This window comes from Dryas octopetala, chromosome 5, assembly GCF_963921425.1.
Source record: "Dryas octopetala chromosome 5, drDryOcto1.1, whole genome shotgun sequence".
Classification (NCBI taxonomy): domain Eukaryota; kingdom Viridiplantae; phylum Streptophyta; class Magnoliopsida; order Rosales; family Rosaceae; genus Dryas; species Dryas octopetala.
In genome coordinates, this window is record NC_141370.1 from 21765517 (window position 1) to 21783228 (window position 17712).

Genomic DNA, 17712 nt, shown 5'->3' on the forward strand with positions numbered 1-17712 from the left:
ATTTTATTTGATTGACCAACACCTAATTTCCAGGTTGAAGTTTGAACCAACAACTTCTTCATGATCTATGGCTCCCTCTGCAAAATACGGGTTTAAGGTCACAAACTCTAAACAGTAGTCGGTTGGCTTATTATAACAGTGGTCGGTTGGCTTATTATACTAGCCTACTGGCCCATATCTCAATATATATTGCTTTAAAAGATAAGTTAGCATTCCCTTTTTATTTCACACTTACCCAGGGTAAGAATAAAATTATTTGATTCAATCCAATTGATCACTTTGTGATCGAATTATCTTTCAAATTAAGTACTGAGGTGTGATTTATTTGTATGAATCTTATGAATGGGTTCAACTTCTATTAGATAGATGATCTATAAAGTAATCAATTAAGATAATCCAAAAAATAATTCTAAAAATACTTCAGTTTAATTTTCGTACTCAACTTTTATCTATTTGTTACTCCTTCTATTTTTTAAACTGTTTTTATAATATTTTTCTTTTCATATTTTCAAATATACATTTATAGCTTTTGACTTCCAAAATATTTTTTTATTTTTTATAATTTTCATTGAACACAATTTGTTCTTCTATGATCTTCAAAAAAATTTCCCTCTATGTCGTTTCTATATTCCTATTTTCTTGTTCCATACCCAATTAATTTTATACTTCATCTCTTTTTCTCTAATTACAAACAATATTATCATCCTCTACAATTGATGATGAAATATTGAAAATGGATGAGCAACTCACAATGGACAATTGTAGAAAAATTTAGATATGATTTGCAAAGATGATACGGAAGAAATGTTAGAGTTTAGTCATCCTTCTACCTTGTTTGTAGGCTTGTAGCTATTGATTATGGTAAATTTTATTACTAAGTGTTTGTGGGAAAATCCACATCAATCCGAACAGCCAATCACAGCTCGACACGTGGCTGGTCAACATCCACCTCGGAGTTTGACTCTCAGTGGTCAAAACTTTGACCCCCACGTCATCACCACTCGGCATCGCCTCTGCCAGCTCAGACCGGATCTCCACGCCGGCCCTCCATGTTCGGTCCGAGCCGAACCGATGATCTTCCATGGGATCGAGTGTCCATCTTCCCACGATCATCCCGGTCCGGCTCGGCTCGGCACAGGAGATGGCCTCTTTTCGGGTTCTGGCGTCGACCAGTTAGAGCTCGGAAAGACCCCCAGTCTATGGGACCGGCTCGGCCTGGAATCCCATGCCCGATCCGACCACACATGGACTTCGTGTCTTCACATGAAAACATGTGTTCGTATCGGCTCGGCTCGGCTCTCCGCCGCCATTCCCAGGAAGATCACGATGGGACGAACCGCCACACTTGAATGCACCTGACACAATCTTCTGACAGACAGAATATCAGGCTTGCATTCATGACTGCTGGACAGTTTGCCTGGACCTTCCAACCTTGCATTTAATGCAGCATTCAATGCTGAGGAAGCAAGCAGCTGAGCATGCAACTAGGTCTGACCAGGTGCGTGGGTCTCTGGCAACCATTCATTCACATGCAGGTAACTTATTCATTAAGTTTTCCTTTGCCTATATAAGGCACCACATATGCACAAAATGAAGCATCTAGCAATCTATCAATACACACGCTAAACACTTTGCATTTCCATCCAAAAAAAAGAGCCTACCCAACTTGCTGAGAATAACCCAGAACATTTGCCTTGTTCTTCCCATTCTCCCAAGTTCTTCCTTTGTTCTTCCTCATCCACCATCAAACACCACCACTGATTTCATCATCGGAGTGTGTTTGGCTGGTACCACACCGGTCCATCTCCTTTGATCTTGTTTTTGTCTACAGGAAGATCTCAACCAGCATCCACTTCATCATCCAGCGAAGCACTTGATCAGCCAGATCAGCATATCTAAGTTGTTGCATCTACCTTACGAGAATTTGCATCAACAGATTGGCGCCGTCTGTGGGAAGCTGACTTCAGCCGTTGTGTTCATCACCGCAAACGCTAAGCTCTTCCTCCACGCAAGTCATCATGACTACCATATTTCGGGACACCAGTTCTTCTTCAGGAGCGTCTCAGAATGATGAACAACATCAGCCTGAGACACCTGAGAAAACGAGGGGAGCACAACTCCCCAGGACGCCAAAGTCCAAAGGTCCCTCCAAAATCCGAGCCGCTCACAAACTCCTTAAGGAGAGTCAGCGACATCTGGCCGCTGAGAATGCACTCCTGAAGCAGAATAATGAGCTGCTCGCAAAACAGGCCGAGCTGGCCGGGGAACTTGCACGCCACCGTGCTCAACTCGAGAATAGTGGACGATCGGGCTTCCGATCACGCCGGACCCGAACCGAGCAGGAGGTCCTTTCGCCGTCTCCTTCTCGGCAAAGCACTCCTGCCGAGCCGAACGACCAGACCGATCAGCAGGACTCGGATCACGTCTTCCCGGGCTTCGAGGACATGCCCCCGGCCGAACAGGCCGAATGCCTGAACGCCCACCGTCTTCTTCAGCAAAAACAGGCGGCTTTCGGGAAACGTGCCCCCAGGAATTCGGGCGGAGACCGTGCCGACCCGAATACAAATCGACGACCCCCGGCCCAATCAAGGTTGGGGGCCAACAGTCCTGCCGGTTCGGCCGAAACCAGGGGCCCGATTCGGAATAGACTCGGCCCTATCGCCAGTCAGGATCCTTCCCCATCAGGAACTCACTCGGGGAGGCGATCAGTGAGCGACCGACTGGGGTCCACCATGATCATGTCGGATCGACAACCGGCAAGCGAGAGGCTCACTCGTCAGCCGGTGAGTGAGAGACTCGGCAACCAGGCCGAGTGCTCAGGGGAAAATGCGGCCGAGCCGACCCCGCCCAATGTGGAAAATCTTGTTCGGACTTTGGTCCAGGACCAGATCCGAAGCGTCCACGATCGGCTCGGACATGTCGAGGTCTCCAGGGGGTATACCGGTAGAGCCGACCACGGGGAGGAACTTCCCCTCCCGTACACCAGCAGAATCATGGATGCTGAGGTCTCCCGCGACACCAAGCCCCCCAAGATGGATCAGTATGACGGGACCAAGGATCCCTACGACCATCTTGACAGCTTCAGATACGCCATGGAGGCCCGCCAGGCATCTGAAGCCACGAAGTGCAGAATTTTCCCTTCGACCTTGAAGGGCTCGGCTCGGGGTTGGTTCCGAACCCTCCAACCGAACTCCATCGACTCCTTCTCCGACCTCCGGAGGGCCTTCCTGGCGAGATATCGGGTTGTATCCGAACGACTCTACAACTTGAACGATATGTCGCTCATCAAGCAGCAGGAGGGGGAGAGCCTCAAGGCCTATCTGATCCGCTTCAACATCGAATATACGAAGTGCGACGATTGCGACGATAGGTCAGCTAAGAATGCCCTCATGCAAGGCCTGCACGCCGGGGGACTCCGCTCCCACTTGATGAGGAACCCTCCCTCCACCTACGATGAGCTTTCTGCCGAAGCCACTAAGTGGGCGCGAGCTGAGGAGTGGGATGCTCAGGTGGAGGCCCTGAATCCCAGGCCGACCTCGGCCAAGAGGAAGGAGGGAGAGGTTGCAACTCCCAAACCCCAGGTCCAATCCAAGAAGACCAGGACCGAGGAGCCACGCCAACTCCTAGGCAAGGGACCCAAGTTTATCCAGTACACGGAGTACACTCCCCTCAACGCCGGTCTGGAGACAATCTACTCCAAGGTCAAGGACCAACTCCCAGTCGCAAGGGAGATCAAGGGACCACCCCCAGACAAAATCAAGGAGGGCGTCTTCTGCAAGTACCATTCCAATCACGGCCACGTCACGGGTGATTGCTACGCCCTCCGCGACGGGATTGAGACTCTTGCCCGGGCGGGTAAGATCAATCAATTCCTGGCCGGTGGGCCTAGGGTACCCAAGGCCGCGCCGAAGAAGCCCACCAACACCATCGAGGTCCAGGATGCTGCCATCGGATCAATCGGCGGGGGACCAACCTTCGTGGGGAGCTCGAACCGATCCCAGAAGGAGTATGTCAGACAGGCGGCTCAAGCTCACGAGTCCTTGTCGATCCAGGCAGGTCAGCCCAGCACTTCCAAAAGACAGCGGAAGGACTGGGCGCCGGTCACCTTTGAGCCGAACGAGGCAAACGAGATCATCTTCCCCCACTATGATCCGGTCGTCATAGTGGCTGAGGTGGCCGGGACAACCATTGCGCGCTCCTTCGTCGATGGAGGGAGCTCAGTCAACATCCTCTACCACTCTGCGTTCGCGCAGATGGGCATTGGCGAGGATAAGCTGGAGACCGATACACCTGCCTTGGTCGGGTTCGGGGGAGAAGTGGTTCAGCCCCTCGGACACATTTACCTTCCCCTTTCGCTCGGGAAGGGACCGATCAAGAAGACCTGCATGACGTACTTCATTGTCGTCAAACGGCCATCAGCCTACAACATCATTCTGGGCAGACCGGCTCTGGTCGACCTTGACTGCATCGTCCATTACGCCAACCTCCTCATCAAATGTCCGGTGGGCGACGACTGCATCGTCATTCAGGGAGACCAGTGCTCGGCTCGGTCGTGCTACGCAGCTTCGATCAAGCAGAAGGGTCAGCTGCCGAACTCGCAGGAGCTTGACTCTATCGCCGATTCGGGCAGGTGGCCGAGGGCGGAGACATTCGACTTCACTTCCGAGCCGAGCTCAGATTCTCGGCCCCTCCCCGCCGAGGCTTGGGAGGAAGTGCCGATCTCGGCCGAGACACCGGATCGGCTCGTCCGAGTGGGGACTCAGATCAGCCCCGAGCAGCGCTCCGCCATAATTGACTTCCTCCGTGCCAACGCGGAAGTGTTCGCCTGGTCTTACGATGACATGCCAGGCATATCGTCTGACGTGATCACCCACAGGCTGAACACTGACCCGGGATGCAAACCGGTCCGTCAGAAGAGGAGGTCATACGACCCGGTTCGATACGCCGCCATGGCTGAAGAGGTAACCAAGTTGCAAAACAACGGGTTCATCCGGGAAGTCAACTACCCCGACTGGCTTGCCAACGTGGTCATGGTGAAAAAGAACAACGGGAAGTGGAGGATGTGCGTGGACTTCACCGACCTGAACAGGGCTTGTCCCAAGGATAGTTTTCCCTTGCCCAGGATAGATCAGCTCGTCGATGCAACAGCAGGACATCAGCTCCTCAGCTTTATGGACGCCTACTCTGGATACAACCAGATCCTGATGCACAAGTCCGACCAGGAAGGCACATCTTTCATAACTGATCGCGGCATGTACTGCTACAAGGTCATGCCCTTCGGCCTCAAAAACGCCGGAGCCACCTACCAAAGGCTGGTCAACCACATGTTCAGATCATCCATCGGCAAATCCGTAGAGGTTTACGTGGATGACATGCTGGTCAAAAGCATCAAGGCGGACGATCACGTCAAGGACCTCTCAGACATGTTCGGAGTCCTGAAGGAGTATCAGATGCGGCTGAACCCAGCCAAATGTGTCTTTGGGGTTCGGTCAGGCAAGTTCCTTGGCTACCTGGTCAGCCAACGGGGGATCGAAGCCAACCCGGAGAAGATCCAGGCTTTAATCAACATGAAGTCCCCAAGGACACGCAAGGAAATCCAGAGTCTGACTGGAAGAGTTGCCGCCCTGAACCGGTTCATCTCGAAGTCCACCGACCGGTGCCTCCCTTTCTTCAAAGCCTTAAGGGGAGCAGGGAAGAGCATAGAATGGACCCCCCAATGTGAGCAGGCCTTTCAAGATCTGAAAAGGCACATGGGGGAACCTCCCATATTATCCAAACCGGAGGAAGGTGAAGAACTTTTCCTCTACCTTTCTGTTTCAGACTCAGCTCTCAGCTCGGTTTTGGTGAGAGAGGTCGGCGGTGTACAACACCCCGTCTTCTACACGAGCCGAGCCCTCGCCGATGCAGAGACCAGGTATCCAAAATTCGAGAAGATGGCTCTCGCCCTGGTCAGCTCGGCTCGGAAGCTGAGACCCTACTTCCAGGCTCATTCAATCGTTGTCTTGACGGATCAGCCGCTCAGACAAATCTTAGCAAAACCCGAGACTTCGGGTCGGCTCATCAAATGGTCAATCGAGCTCGGCGAGTTTGACATCATCTACCGTCCCAGAACGGCCATCAAAGGTCAAGCCATGTCCGACTTCATCTGTGAGTCGACCACCTCGACGGAGGATCCGCCGCGCACCGACGCTATGCCATCGGCGTCCGATCCAAACACAATCGGCGAACACGGCCAGGTAGATCTCCTCACCTGGACCCTCTATGTGGACGGATCTTCCAACGCCATGGGAAGCGGAGCCGGGCTTGTTCTGATCTCCCCGGAACAAGTTGTGATGGAGTATGCTCTTCGCTTCAGATTTCAAGCGTCAAACAACGAAGCAGAGTATGAGGCACTCATCGCCGGGCTCAGATTGGCAAAGGAGCTCGGCGCGACCAAACTAAACATCTTCAGCGACTCCCAGCTAATCGTCAATCAGATTTTGGGAGAGTATGAGACTCGGGAGCCCAGCATGACTGCCTATCTCGAGAAGACCCTTTTGCTGCTCGGAGACTTCCGCGAATACAAAATATCACAAATCCCGAGGGCAGAAAACTGCAGGGCCGACGCCTTGGCACGCCTGGCTTCGGCCACAGACACCGGATCCGCCAGGCATGTTCCAGTCGAAATTCTGGACAGACCTAGCACCGCCGAAACCGAGGCCGCAGTTATGCAAACCGAGGCCGAGCCGAACTGGATGACTTCAATCATCACCTACTTGGTCTCCGGGGTTCTCCCCCCGGAGAGGGACAAAGCACGTCTCATCAAAACCAGGTCGGCTCGGTTCAGCATGATCAACGGTCAGCTTTACAAAAGGAGTTTCTCCCTGCCCTACTTGCGGTGCGTCACCCCCCAAGAAGGTCAGGACGTGCTGAGAGAAATCCACGAGGGGATATGCGGAAACCACTCTGGAGGAAGAGCCCTCGCCTACAAGACGATCAGACAGGGTTACTTCTGGCCGACGCTGAACAAGGACGCAGACCATCTGTCTCGCGCTTGCATCAGATGCCAGCAATTTGCCGCGGTTCCCCATCAACCTCCCCAATTGCTGACCTCCATATCCTGTCCCTGGCCGTTCGCGCAGTGGGGACTCGATCTGATCGGCCCAATGCCGAAGGCGAAGGGGCAAGTCACCATGGCGGTGGTAGCGGTCGACTACTTCACCAAATGGGCCGAGGCCGAGCCCCTGGCCACAACCACAGCCGAACGGATGGAGACCTTCGTCTGGAAGAACATCATTTGCCGGTTCGGCATGCCGCACACCATCATTGCGGACAATGGCAAGCAGTTCGACTGCAAGAAGTTCAGGAGTTTTTGTTCACGACTGAACATCAACTTGCGCTTCACCGCGCCATACCATCCGCAGTCGAACGGACAGGTCGAGGCCATCAACAAGATCATCAAGAAAACCCTCAAGACTAAGCTTGATAAGGCTAAGGGAAATTGGCCTGAACTCCTGCCAGAGGTACTTTGGTCCTACCGAACTTCCTATCGCAACTCCACGAAGGAAACTCCCTATGCGTTGGCGTTCGGAACTGACGCTGTCGTCCCGGTCGAAATGGGGACTCCTTCATTCCGGACCGGCACGTACAATCCCGAGACCAATGACGCCGGACTTCGGCTCGGCCTAGACATGATCGAGGAGAGGCGAACCGACGCCGATCTCTGCCGAGCCGCCTACCAACAAAGGGTAGCCAAATATTACAATCAAAGGGTCAGACCCAGAAGCTTCGGATTGGGCAATCTCGTCATGAAAAAGAATCCCCTTGCCATCAAAGAGAGCTCATTCGATCCGAACTGGACCGGACCATATAGAGTCACGGGCATAGTCAAGCCCGGCACTTACAACTTGGCCACTCTGGCTGGTAAGCCTCTCAAGCATAGCTGGAATGCTGAACACTTGAAGATTTATTACCAGTAAAAATGTAGTTAGGATCGGGGACTGTCCGACCTAACACCCGTTCCAATCAATGAAAAGATGAACACACTTCTACTCATTTTTCTTCCTATTTTTCGAAGCAAACACTGGGGACTCTACTCCTATACACTTCCAACAAAGAGGAAAGATCTAAGTGTTTCCTTCGAAAAAAATAGTAAACCCATGTGCCGAGCCGAAGTGCCATTTTCGGCCCGACGCTCGGTACATTACAGACTCATCAGGTCTATAAACTCATGTGTCGAGCGGGCGCGCCATTTCCGGCCCGATGCTCGGCATATTACAGACTCATCAGGTCTATAAACTCATGTGTCGAGCGGGCGCGCCATTTCCGGCCCGATGCTCGGCATATTACAGACTCATCAGGTCTATAAACTCATGTGTCGAGCGGGCGCGCCATTTCCGGCCCGATGCTCGGCATATTACAGACTCATCAGGTCTATAAACTCATGTGTCGAGCGGGCGCGCCATTTCCGGCCCGATGCTCGGCATATTACAGACTCATCAGGTCTATAAACTCATGTGTCGAGCGGGCGCGCCATTTCCGGCCCGATGCTCGGCATATTACAGACTCATCAGGTCTATAAACTCATGTGTCGAGCGGGCGCGCCATTTCCGGCCCGATGCTCGGCATATTACAGACTCATCAGGTCTATAAACTCCCGTGCCGAGCTAGCGCGCCACTTTCGGCCCAATGCTCGGCATGGTACAGACTTATCAGGTCTATAAAAATCCCTGTCTGAGCCGAAGCGACTTCCTACAGTCCTAACGTTCAACAGGATATTTCTAAAAGAAAAATATACACTCCAACCAAAACTTTCATCGTGCATGCCGAGCCGATCTGAAAAGTAGGTTTGAATATTTTTCTCAAAAAAACTGCATTCCTAAATATCTCAATGGGTATGCCGAGCCCATCCGAGATGACTAGGGTTTTTTAAATTTTTACTTATCCTGGTTATGCTTATCAAGCTGATCCGAAGACAAGTTCTAATTTATCATCACCATTCATTTTCATTTTAATCGGCATGCCGAGCCGATCTCAAAGTGTCTTGGTTCTTATTATGTTTTCACTTTTATCATTTTCTTTTCCATGTGTTATTAGTTTTTGTCGTTAGCTTAATTTCCGAGCCGAACTGACAGCAACTTGTATCATATAAAGAAAATTCTGATAAAATTAAACAACATAAAACCAAATACAAATTGTTCCAAAAACAATTAAACCCGAGCCACACTTCGGCTCGGGAACAAAAAACAAAAACAAGACAACATAAAATCATGCTATCATGCAGATCGCTCGGCAGGGCCCTCCTGGATCGGCTCGGTAGACTCCTCGGGCGTCTCCTCGCCGAGCTGCACCACCTCAACCCCGCCGATCTGCATCTCAGCATTGGGATCGGATTCGGGGACCGGGGGAATCGGGGTCGGCTCATATGCAGGCAGTGGAGGATCTTCCGGAGTCGGCTCGACTTCGGCGCGGACTTGGCGATCGAGAGGAGGAAGCTCATCCTGTTGACTTCCCTGGGTGTCTTCGTCGTCCTCGGACTCGCCAAGGAATGATACATCCCAGTCCGGCCTCTTCGATTTGATCGCCTCCAAAAGCTCCTGATACCCATCAAAATGGGCATCAGCCAGTGCCTGGGCGCTCGGCACTTCAGATCGACGTCGGAGTTCGACATTCTCGATCCTCCGTTCAGCAGCCTCGATGTCTCGCTGGAGATCGCCGACATAGTGCCTCAAGTCAGTCACATTTTGCTCTGAGGATGCAAGCTCCTTACTGAGCCGAGCGACCTCTTCCTCCCTCCTGGCCAGGCTGGTCTGCAGACCCTCCGACCGTTCGCGCTCGGCATTGGCCGTCCGCTCGGCTTCGGCCAGCTTCTCTTTTAGCTCCAGGATTCGTGCCCGAAACCTCTCCAGTCTCGCCTCGGCATCGACGGCGGCCTTGGCAGCTTCGAACTGCCTCATGGCGAGCTGCAAAAAACAACAACAAAAAACAAATTCATTACTCATCCGAGCCGAGCGAATAGACAAAATCCGAAGTAAAGGAGACTTACCAACATGGCCTGGCGGGATGCGATCAGAGCCTGGTGGCTGAAGCCCGGCTCGCCATGATCGGCCCACAGCCCCTCCTGCACCCTCGCGGTCATCACGCGCTTGAGGCCCGTGACGAACGGCTCGAGGCCGGGGACTACCTCCACCGCCTTCAGGGGCGCCGAACCGGACGCCCCGGCACCAGAACCGCCGGGTTCGGCCCGAGCCCTCTTCTCCACCGGGGCCTCGGCCTGGGGAGCCTTCCTCTTCTCTGCCTGCCGAACCGGTCTCGGCGCAGGAGATCTAGGCTGAGCTGCCGCCGGGGCAGGAGCCTGGACCGGCTCGGCAGGGGTCCGCCCCGCTGCCTTCTTCTGGACGCTCCGAGCCGCTTTCTTCCTAAGGCGAACCTCCAGTTCGGTGGGCGCCATTCCCCTCTCGGCTCTAGGATTCCACCTGGGCACAAACCAGGAGATCCCGCTCTGTCGGATCTGAGTCTCCCCGAGCAGGAACTTGGTTGACAAGTACTCTCATGGTGAGTCCCTGATCGCGGCGATCTGGTCCTTGAGCTCGCCTCGGAGCTTGTACTTGCCCCAGCTGACTGCGAAGGCGAAACCAAAAAGAGTTAGACAAAAATATAATACAATTATCACAAGACATATGCAAATTGTCCTCGGACCGGCCCCAAATTCCCAATGCCCACCTGGAATTCTAAAAGCTCTGGGCACCCGAGCCGAGGTGATTCTGTTCGGATCGGCGAACTCCCAATCCCCAGAGACAAAGAAATATCTTTTCTTCCATGTCTTCTGGGAGGAGGGATTCCCACCGAAGAGTGGCCCCGAGTACGCCTGGAGGTTGTAGAATCCGAGCTCGCTCTGCTTCGACCTCAGTGCGTAATTGCAGAACAGGATATCCTTGTGTGGCACACACTTGTGCACTTTGTGCCACAAGATGTGCATGGACAGGATGATCCTGTACACGTTCGGGTTCAGCTGGTGTGGCGCCGCGCCGATCGTCGCGAGCCAGTCCTGCAGGAAGGTGTGCAGGGGAAGCCGAACCCCATTCTCAAACATCTCCGGGTACATAGTCACCCATCCTACCGGGGGTCGGCTCGGCTTCTCCCCCTCGGTCGGCAACCTCATCAACACGGAGTCGGGAACCGAGTACCTATCCCTCAAGTCCCTGAGATGGTACTCGGTCATCTCATTGGGGATCTGATCGGCCTTCCACGGCAGTTCCTCGTAGAAGTCCGGGTCGATCGGACTCCCCGTCACCCCCTGAGCCGAGGTCGACGCCTCGTGCCCCCTATCCCTTTCATCCGAGCCCGAGGTGAGTCTGCTCGGAATGGTGGCGATCGGCTCGACGTCGAGAGGTTCTTCGTCACCTCCTTCGACCGTCCCTTGTTCCCAGTCGGAACTCAGTATCTCGGGGTTTTCCTGATCCCCTCGGGCTCGGCGCTCTCCGCCCGGATTGCGGTTCAATGCCGAGCCGGCCTCGTCCAACTCTTCGGACAAGCCATCCCAACTCGCCTCACCCGCAGGTGGGCTTCGGCTCGGCTCGGCCTCACCCACAGATGGGCTTCGGCTCACCTCGGCCCCACTGTCTCCCTCGAAGGCTTCCCCCGATCCGAGCCGACCACTCGAATCAGTCTCTGACATTACTAACAGTTTTTCTACTTTCTCTCTCTCACTTTATGGATCAAAAAGTTCTTTTTCTCAAGAACACCAAGAACACACCCAGAAAAAACCGAAAAACACAAAAACTCAAGAATGGACAGAATCACTTACTGGTTTTTGTCCGGCCAATCCCTCCACCCCTCACACACTCGGAATGGCTTCGTCTATGATTACGCTTGCCCGAAACCGTGACCGAACTGCTGCACTAACGACGGAGGTAGGAGGAAATTCACGGCGGAGGAGGGAAGAGTTTGCAGAGAGAGAGTGGGAGTTTCTGAAAAAGTTGGAAAGTGAGAGGGAAGAGAGAGAAAGGCATGATTTATACCCCCATGCAAACCGATCTCAGCCCTTCATTTCTGGCGCTTCATATGCCAGATCTTGACACCTGTCAAGCATTCAAAAAATACCCATAACGAGGTGACCCTTACGTTCCCCCATGCAGAAATCAAACGTCTCTTCACCTGTCCCTGAGATATTTTGACTAATCACAAGTCGTCTTGTGTTCGGATCTTCGGGAACATGGGCTTGTAGGGTTCGGCTCGGACCAAGCGAACACGCCATCTTTGGGATTACACTTCAACTTCCAATCCACCACTGCCCGCTCGGATCGGAAGCTGGGGGACTCCTGTTTGTGGGAAAATCCACATCAATCCGAACAGCCAATCACAGCTCGACACGTGGCTGGTCAACATCCACCTCGGAGTTTGACTCTCAGTGGTCAAAACTTTGACCCCCACGTCATCACCACTCGGCATCGCCTCTGCCAGCTCAGACCGGATCTCCACGCCGGCCCTCCATGTTCGGTCCGAGCCGAACCGATGATCTTCCATGGGATCGAGTGTCCATCTTCCCACGATCATCCCGGTCCGGCTCGGCTCGGCACAGGAGATGGCCTCTTTTCGGGTTCTGGCGTCGACCAGTTAGAGCTCGGAAAGACCCCCAGTCTATGGGACCGGCTCGGCCTGGAATCCCATGCCCGATCCGACCACACATGGACTTCGTGTCTTCACATGAAAACATGTGTTCGTATCGGCTCGGCTCGGCTCTCCGCCGCCATTCCCAGGAAGATCACGATGGGACGAACCGCCACACTTGAATGCACCTGACACAATCTTCTGACAGACAGAATATCAGGCTTGCATTCATGACTGCTGGACAGTTTGCCTGGACCTTCCAACCTTGCATTTAATGCAGCATTCAATGCTGAGGAAGCAAGCAGCTGAGCATGCAACTAGGTCTGACCAGGTGCGTGGGTCTCTGGCAACCATTCATTCACATGCAGGTAACTTATTCATTAAGTTTTCCTTTGCCTATATAAGGCACCACATATGCACAAAATGAAGCATCTAGCAATCTATCAATACACACGCTAAACACTTTGCATTTCCATCCAAAAAAAAGAGCCTACCCAACTTGCTGAGAATAACCCAGAACATTTGCCTTGTTCTTCCCATTCTCCCAAGTTCTTCCTTTGTTCTTCCTCATCCACCATCAAACACCACCACTGATTTCATCATCGGAGTGTGTTTGGCTGGTACCACACCGGTCCATCTCCTTTGATCTTGTTTTTGTCTACAGGAAGATCTCAACCAGCATCCACTTCATCATCCAGCGAAGCACTTGATCAGCCAGATCAGCATATCTAAGTTGTTGCATCTACCTTACGAGAATTTGCATCAACACTAAGTTTAATATTTTCTATGAGTACAGCTATATATGCACACTCTTCTTTCTCTCGTTACATGAAGTAGGCTCATAGGTTTTGCTATAATTGAATGATGACCCAACATCACCTATACCGTTGATATTGTTGCCTTTTTACATTCATTTAAAAAGTTATTTTGCCTATGGGCCAAAAAAAAAAAGGTTACTTTGCCTAAAGCCCACAAGAGGCCGAAAAGCTATTTCATGATTTTATGAAATGAAAAAGTCTAGAATCCAGGATCCGGATTGATGATTAAATCTTAATAAATGGTTTAATGACAGGGTCCATTGACCTGCTATGAGCATCATGCCTATGTTATCACTTCCTAAAGGTCTTCCACTTCGAGCTGTATTATAAAATTCATTAACAATATTTTAAAGGAGAAGAAAAAGCGAAAGACAAGCGCGCAGAAGAGAGAGAATAGAACAAACAATTCAGAGAGAGAGAGAGTTTCACATAAAATACGAAAAAGATTTCGGTTTTGTTGACCCTTCACTCTGTTCTGGCCATCACCACCATCATTGTCTGTTTGTTTGTGCAGCTTTTACTTCTACCGACTCTCTCTCTCTCTCTGCTCTGTTTTTCCCCTGAGTCTTTGAAATTTTTGATTCACAATGACTGTGGAGGAACGTTTGGATGGGGGTGTGGACCGATTTCCGGCGGGCATGCGTGTCCTGGCTGTTGACGACGACCGAATTTGTCTTAAAGTGTTGGAGCTTCTGCTTCAGAAATGCCAGTATCAGGGTTTGTTTCTTTTCCTCCTCCTATTGTTTTTTCCTTTAGACTAATTTGCATTTACTTCTTTCAATTACTAGTAATTTGTTTTAACAAATTGTGTGTGTGTTTCAATAATAATGTAAATCCTATTACTAAGTGCTCTGTTTAGGTGTTTCTGTTCTTTAATTTTGAATAAAACAATAATTAGCATAGTCTCAATTCCCTGTTCAGAATTTGTTTATTCAGGTTTTCATTTTTGCTGTTTCGAATTTGGAATGTTTAACTAAATGGGTTTCCAATATATCCTGTTAAATTCATAAACAACTTTAAGCTTTAGTTATACGCTTAAATGTGATTTTTCTTTGACATTTTGGAGAGATTACACTATTAGATACAGGAATTGTCATCAAGTTTGTGTTTTTGATGTTATGGTGCCTAGAGTGGTCTTCTTTGATTTTAGTGTGTGGATTTTGACTTTAGAAATGAATCAAACTTGGGTGTTATATGTGATTTCTGGTTTTTGCAGTTACTACGACCAATCAGGCAATTGAGGCACTTAAAATGTTGAGGGAAAACAAAAATAAGTTTGACCTTGTGATCAGTGATGTTAATATGCCAGACATGGATGGCTTTAAGCTACTAGAGCTCTTGGGGCTTGAAATGGACCTTCCTGTAATCAGTAAGCATGAACTTTTTGTAATTTTTGACATATCATATGACTTCTTTAATCTTGTTTTAATTGGATTTAAGTGCAAAAGTGAAAAAATTTAGTTGGAGTTTTCTTTGGTATTGGCTCAAATTGAATACTGCTTAGGGTAGAGTATGAAATTTGAGCAGTACATAGTGATTGCTCAAGTGGTTACTAACTTTGTTTTTGTGTCATTTTTGGTTCCAGTGTTGTCACAACATAGTGATACCGAGCTTGTAATGAAGGGAATCTCCCATGGTGCTTGTGACTATTTGTTGAAACCTGTTCGAATTGAACAGCTCAAGAATATCTGGCAACATGTAATTCGGAGAAAGAAGTTTGACTCCAAGGACCAAGCTTGTAAGTCTTCCAATCAAGACAAGGCTTGCAATGGAACTGGTGAGAGTGGACAAGGGGCTTCACCAACAGGTTGTTCAGATCAGAATGGAAAACTCAATAGGAAAAGAAAAGACCAAAATGAAGATGAGGAAGAAGGTGAAGATGATGAGCATGAGCATGAGAATGAGGACCCATCAACCCAGAAGAAGCCTCGGGTAGTTTGGTCTGTAGATCTGCACAGGAAGTTTGTTGCAGCTGTAAATCAATTGGGACTTGAAAGTGAGTCTTTTGCTACTGAGAAGTGATGTGTTGCTTTTGTTACACAAAGATTATCTTGACTGATGCATTTTGTGTCACCCCTCCTTCTCTTAATTTATATGCAGAGGCTGTTCCTAAGAAAATTCTTGACCTGATGAATGTGGAAGGACTTTCAAGGGAAAATGTGGCCAGCCATCTACAGGCACTGATCCTTCCTTTGCTTTACTTTCAGAACAACTTTACTAACATCTAGCTTTCTGCAAGAAATCTTTTTTTAGAAATAAAATAATTGTTTGGACCCAGGAATAATCTTGAATTTGGGTATGGATGGGATTTAATAATGTGTAAATAAATATGATGTTGTCATTACCATAAAAGATTTGGCAGGAAATATTTGGAAACAACTCAAAGAGTGATTCTAGTGAGGAAAACATTGCTCCTTAATAATCGAAATCTTTCTTGAAAGGGATCCTTACTAAAGAGAAGGTTGTCTAATCAGCAATTGTGATACGATTTTGGACTTTCAGTAACACTTTACAGGGGGCAGCATGGGAATGGTTAATGAAAACAAGTTGTGATTTCTTTTAGGCTTGTTAGAAAGTCAGGGTTTTGTGTCATGATGGGCACTCCATGCTTATGCTCATACTTTGTGTTGCAGAAATATAGGCTCTACCTTAAAAGAATCAGGAATGTGGCAACTCAGCAAGCTAGCATGGTTGCTGCTTTGGGGGGCAAAGATCCCTCTTACATGCGCATGGGTCCACTGGATGGATTTGGAGATCTACGCTCCTTAGCTGGATCAGGGAAGCTCTCAAATGCTGCTATATCATCATACACACCCGGTGGGATGCTTGGTAGATTAAACTCCCCGGCTGGTTTGGGCATACGAGGAATTACTTCTTCTGGTCTGGTTGAGCATGGTCACTCCCAAAACTTGAGCAACTCCATTAATACTCGTGCAAAGCTCCAGCCAACTATGCATGCAAACCAAAGTCCAAATTTACTTCAAGCACTTCCAAAATCATTAGAGCTCAATCAATTGCAACAAGGCAAGTTTACCGTCCACATTGGAGACTCCAATCCCAATAATGATCCAACAAGTTATGCGGTACCCTCTAGGTTCCCAGATACAAGAGTGTCTGTTAGCTCAATCCATTCTGATTCCGGTGTTTCAAGCAATTCTTTGATGTTCCGAGGGAACCTACAACAAACACATAATACAGGAGTGTTTGGAAATCAGTCTTCTCTTAGAGTGGCTTCATTGAATCCAGAATCATTTGACATTGACATATGTGGTTCCTCCAATTTTTTGGATCACAATCCATGCAGTGAAAGCTGGCAGGGTGCAGTTCAATTATCTAAATTTTCATCAAACGCGTTGCCAATGAGTGAGCCTTTTAATCATAGTCAGTTGCATGCTAATAACTTGGGTATTTCTTGTAGTAGGCCTCAAATTGGGAACGCTCCAAATGAATGCTATTCTACAAGTGCACTTTCAGCTCCTATCGAAGGCTTGATTGGTGATAATCTACTGACAATGAATTACACACCAAAGCAAAGGTGGGAAGAACATAAGCGAGAGTACCACCACAACTTGAACCTAACTTTCTGTGCCATAAGCCAGAATATGGACCAAAATGATGCAATCTGCAGCAAAAAGATGAATTCATCTTTATTTGACCAGTTAAATGGGGCCACTCCAACTGTCATCCAGTCTAGTGAGGTTGAGAAATCTGCCATGGACACTAGTATGAAGTCCAATGAGGCCTACCTCTTGGAGCAAACAAAGTCACATGATGGTTTCGTTCAAAATAGTTACGAATCATTGAATGATATAATGAGTGCGATAATGAAACAGGTATGATTAATAAGCTGCTTACAATAAGACTTTTGTTATTGATGTGTCTGTTCTCTTCTATGTTTATACTTTTTCTATCACTTCATATTCAGCAGTGCATAACATGAATATGATTATGTTATACAGGAACAAAATGAGAATATGTTAATGGATGGAGACATTGGATATGATGCTTACTCTCTTTGGTCATGTATATGAGACTTCATCACTGCTAATTCCTGGAGAAGAGAATGGCATCACCATGCAACAGCAGTTTACTCCTCTATGTGGAGCTTGTATAATTATGTAATTTCTTCATTTCTCTCGTGAATTCTTTTCTCCCATCTTCTTTCCACTTTTATGTTCTGTTTTGTTAAATGTTGCCAACTTTTATTTCCTTGCAATTGCAGACATCAAACTTTCATCCTTTTAATTCTTTCAACCTCCTCTCTTTTCCTTGTTGGAGTAATGGGCCAATGGCATCATAATAAGTT

At 49.2% G+C, this 17712-nt stretch overlaps 1 protein-coding gene across 2 annotated transcripts; it reads left to right on the forward strand.

The window, feature by feature from the left end:
• Positions 1-13746: 13746 nt before the first annotated feature.
• On the forward strand, positions 13747-17645 carry LOC147285766 (two-component response regulator ARR12-like). Of its 2 annotated transcripts, XM_086243586.1 has the most exons (7): positions 13747-14123; positions 14623-14775; positions 14992-15402; positions 15507-15583; positions 16040-16769; positions 16881-17239; positions 17366-17645. In XM_086243586.1, exons 1-7 carry the CDS (start codon positions 13994-13996, stop codon positions 17435-17437), a joined length of 1932 nt encoding a protein of 643 aa, XP_086099712.1. In that variant the 5' UTR covers positions 13747-13993; the 3' UTR covers positions 17438-17645. The 2 variants fall into 2 exon arrangements, with proteins under 2 accessions (XP_086099712.1, XP_086099711.1); XM_086243585.1 differs by having other exon boundaries at positions 13749-14123; positions 16040-17239.
• The last annotated feature ends 67 nt before the right edge of the window (positions 17646-17712 follow it).

Excerpts from the sequence above, each read along its gene's own strand:
- LOC147285766 (XM_086243585.1), top strand. The coding sequence starts at position 13,994 with ATGACTGTGGAGGAACGTTTGGATGGGGGTGTGGACCGATTTCCGGCG. Across the intron at positions 14,776-14,991 it reads AATGGACCTTCCTGTAATCA|TGTTGTCACAACATAGTGAT; the intron begins GTAAGCATGAAC and ends TTTTGGTTCCAG. Across the intron at positions 17,240-17,365 it reads TGAGTGCGATAATGAAACAG|GAACAAAATGAGAATATGTT; the intron begins GTATGATTAATA and ends TATGTTATACAG.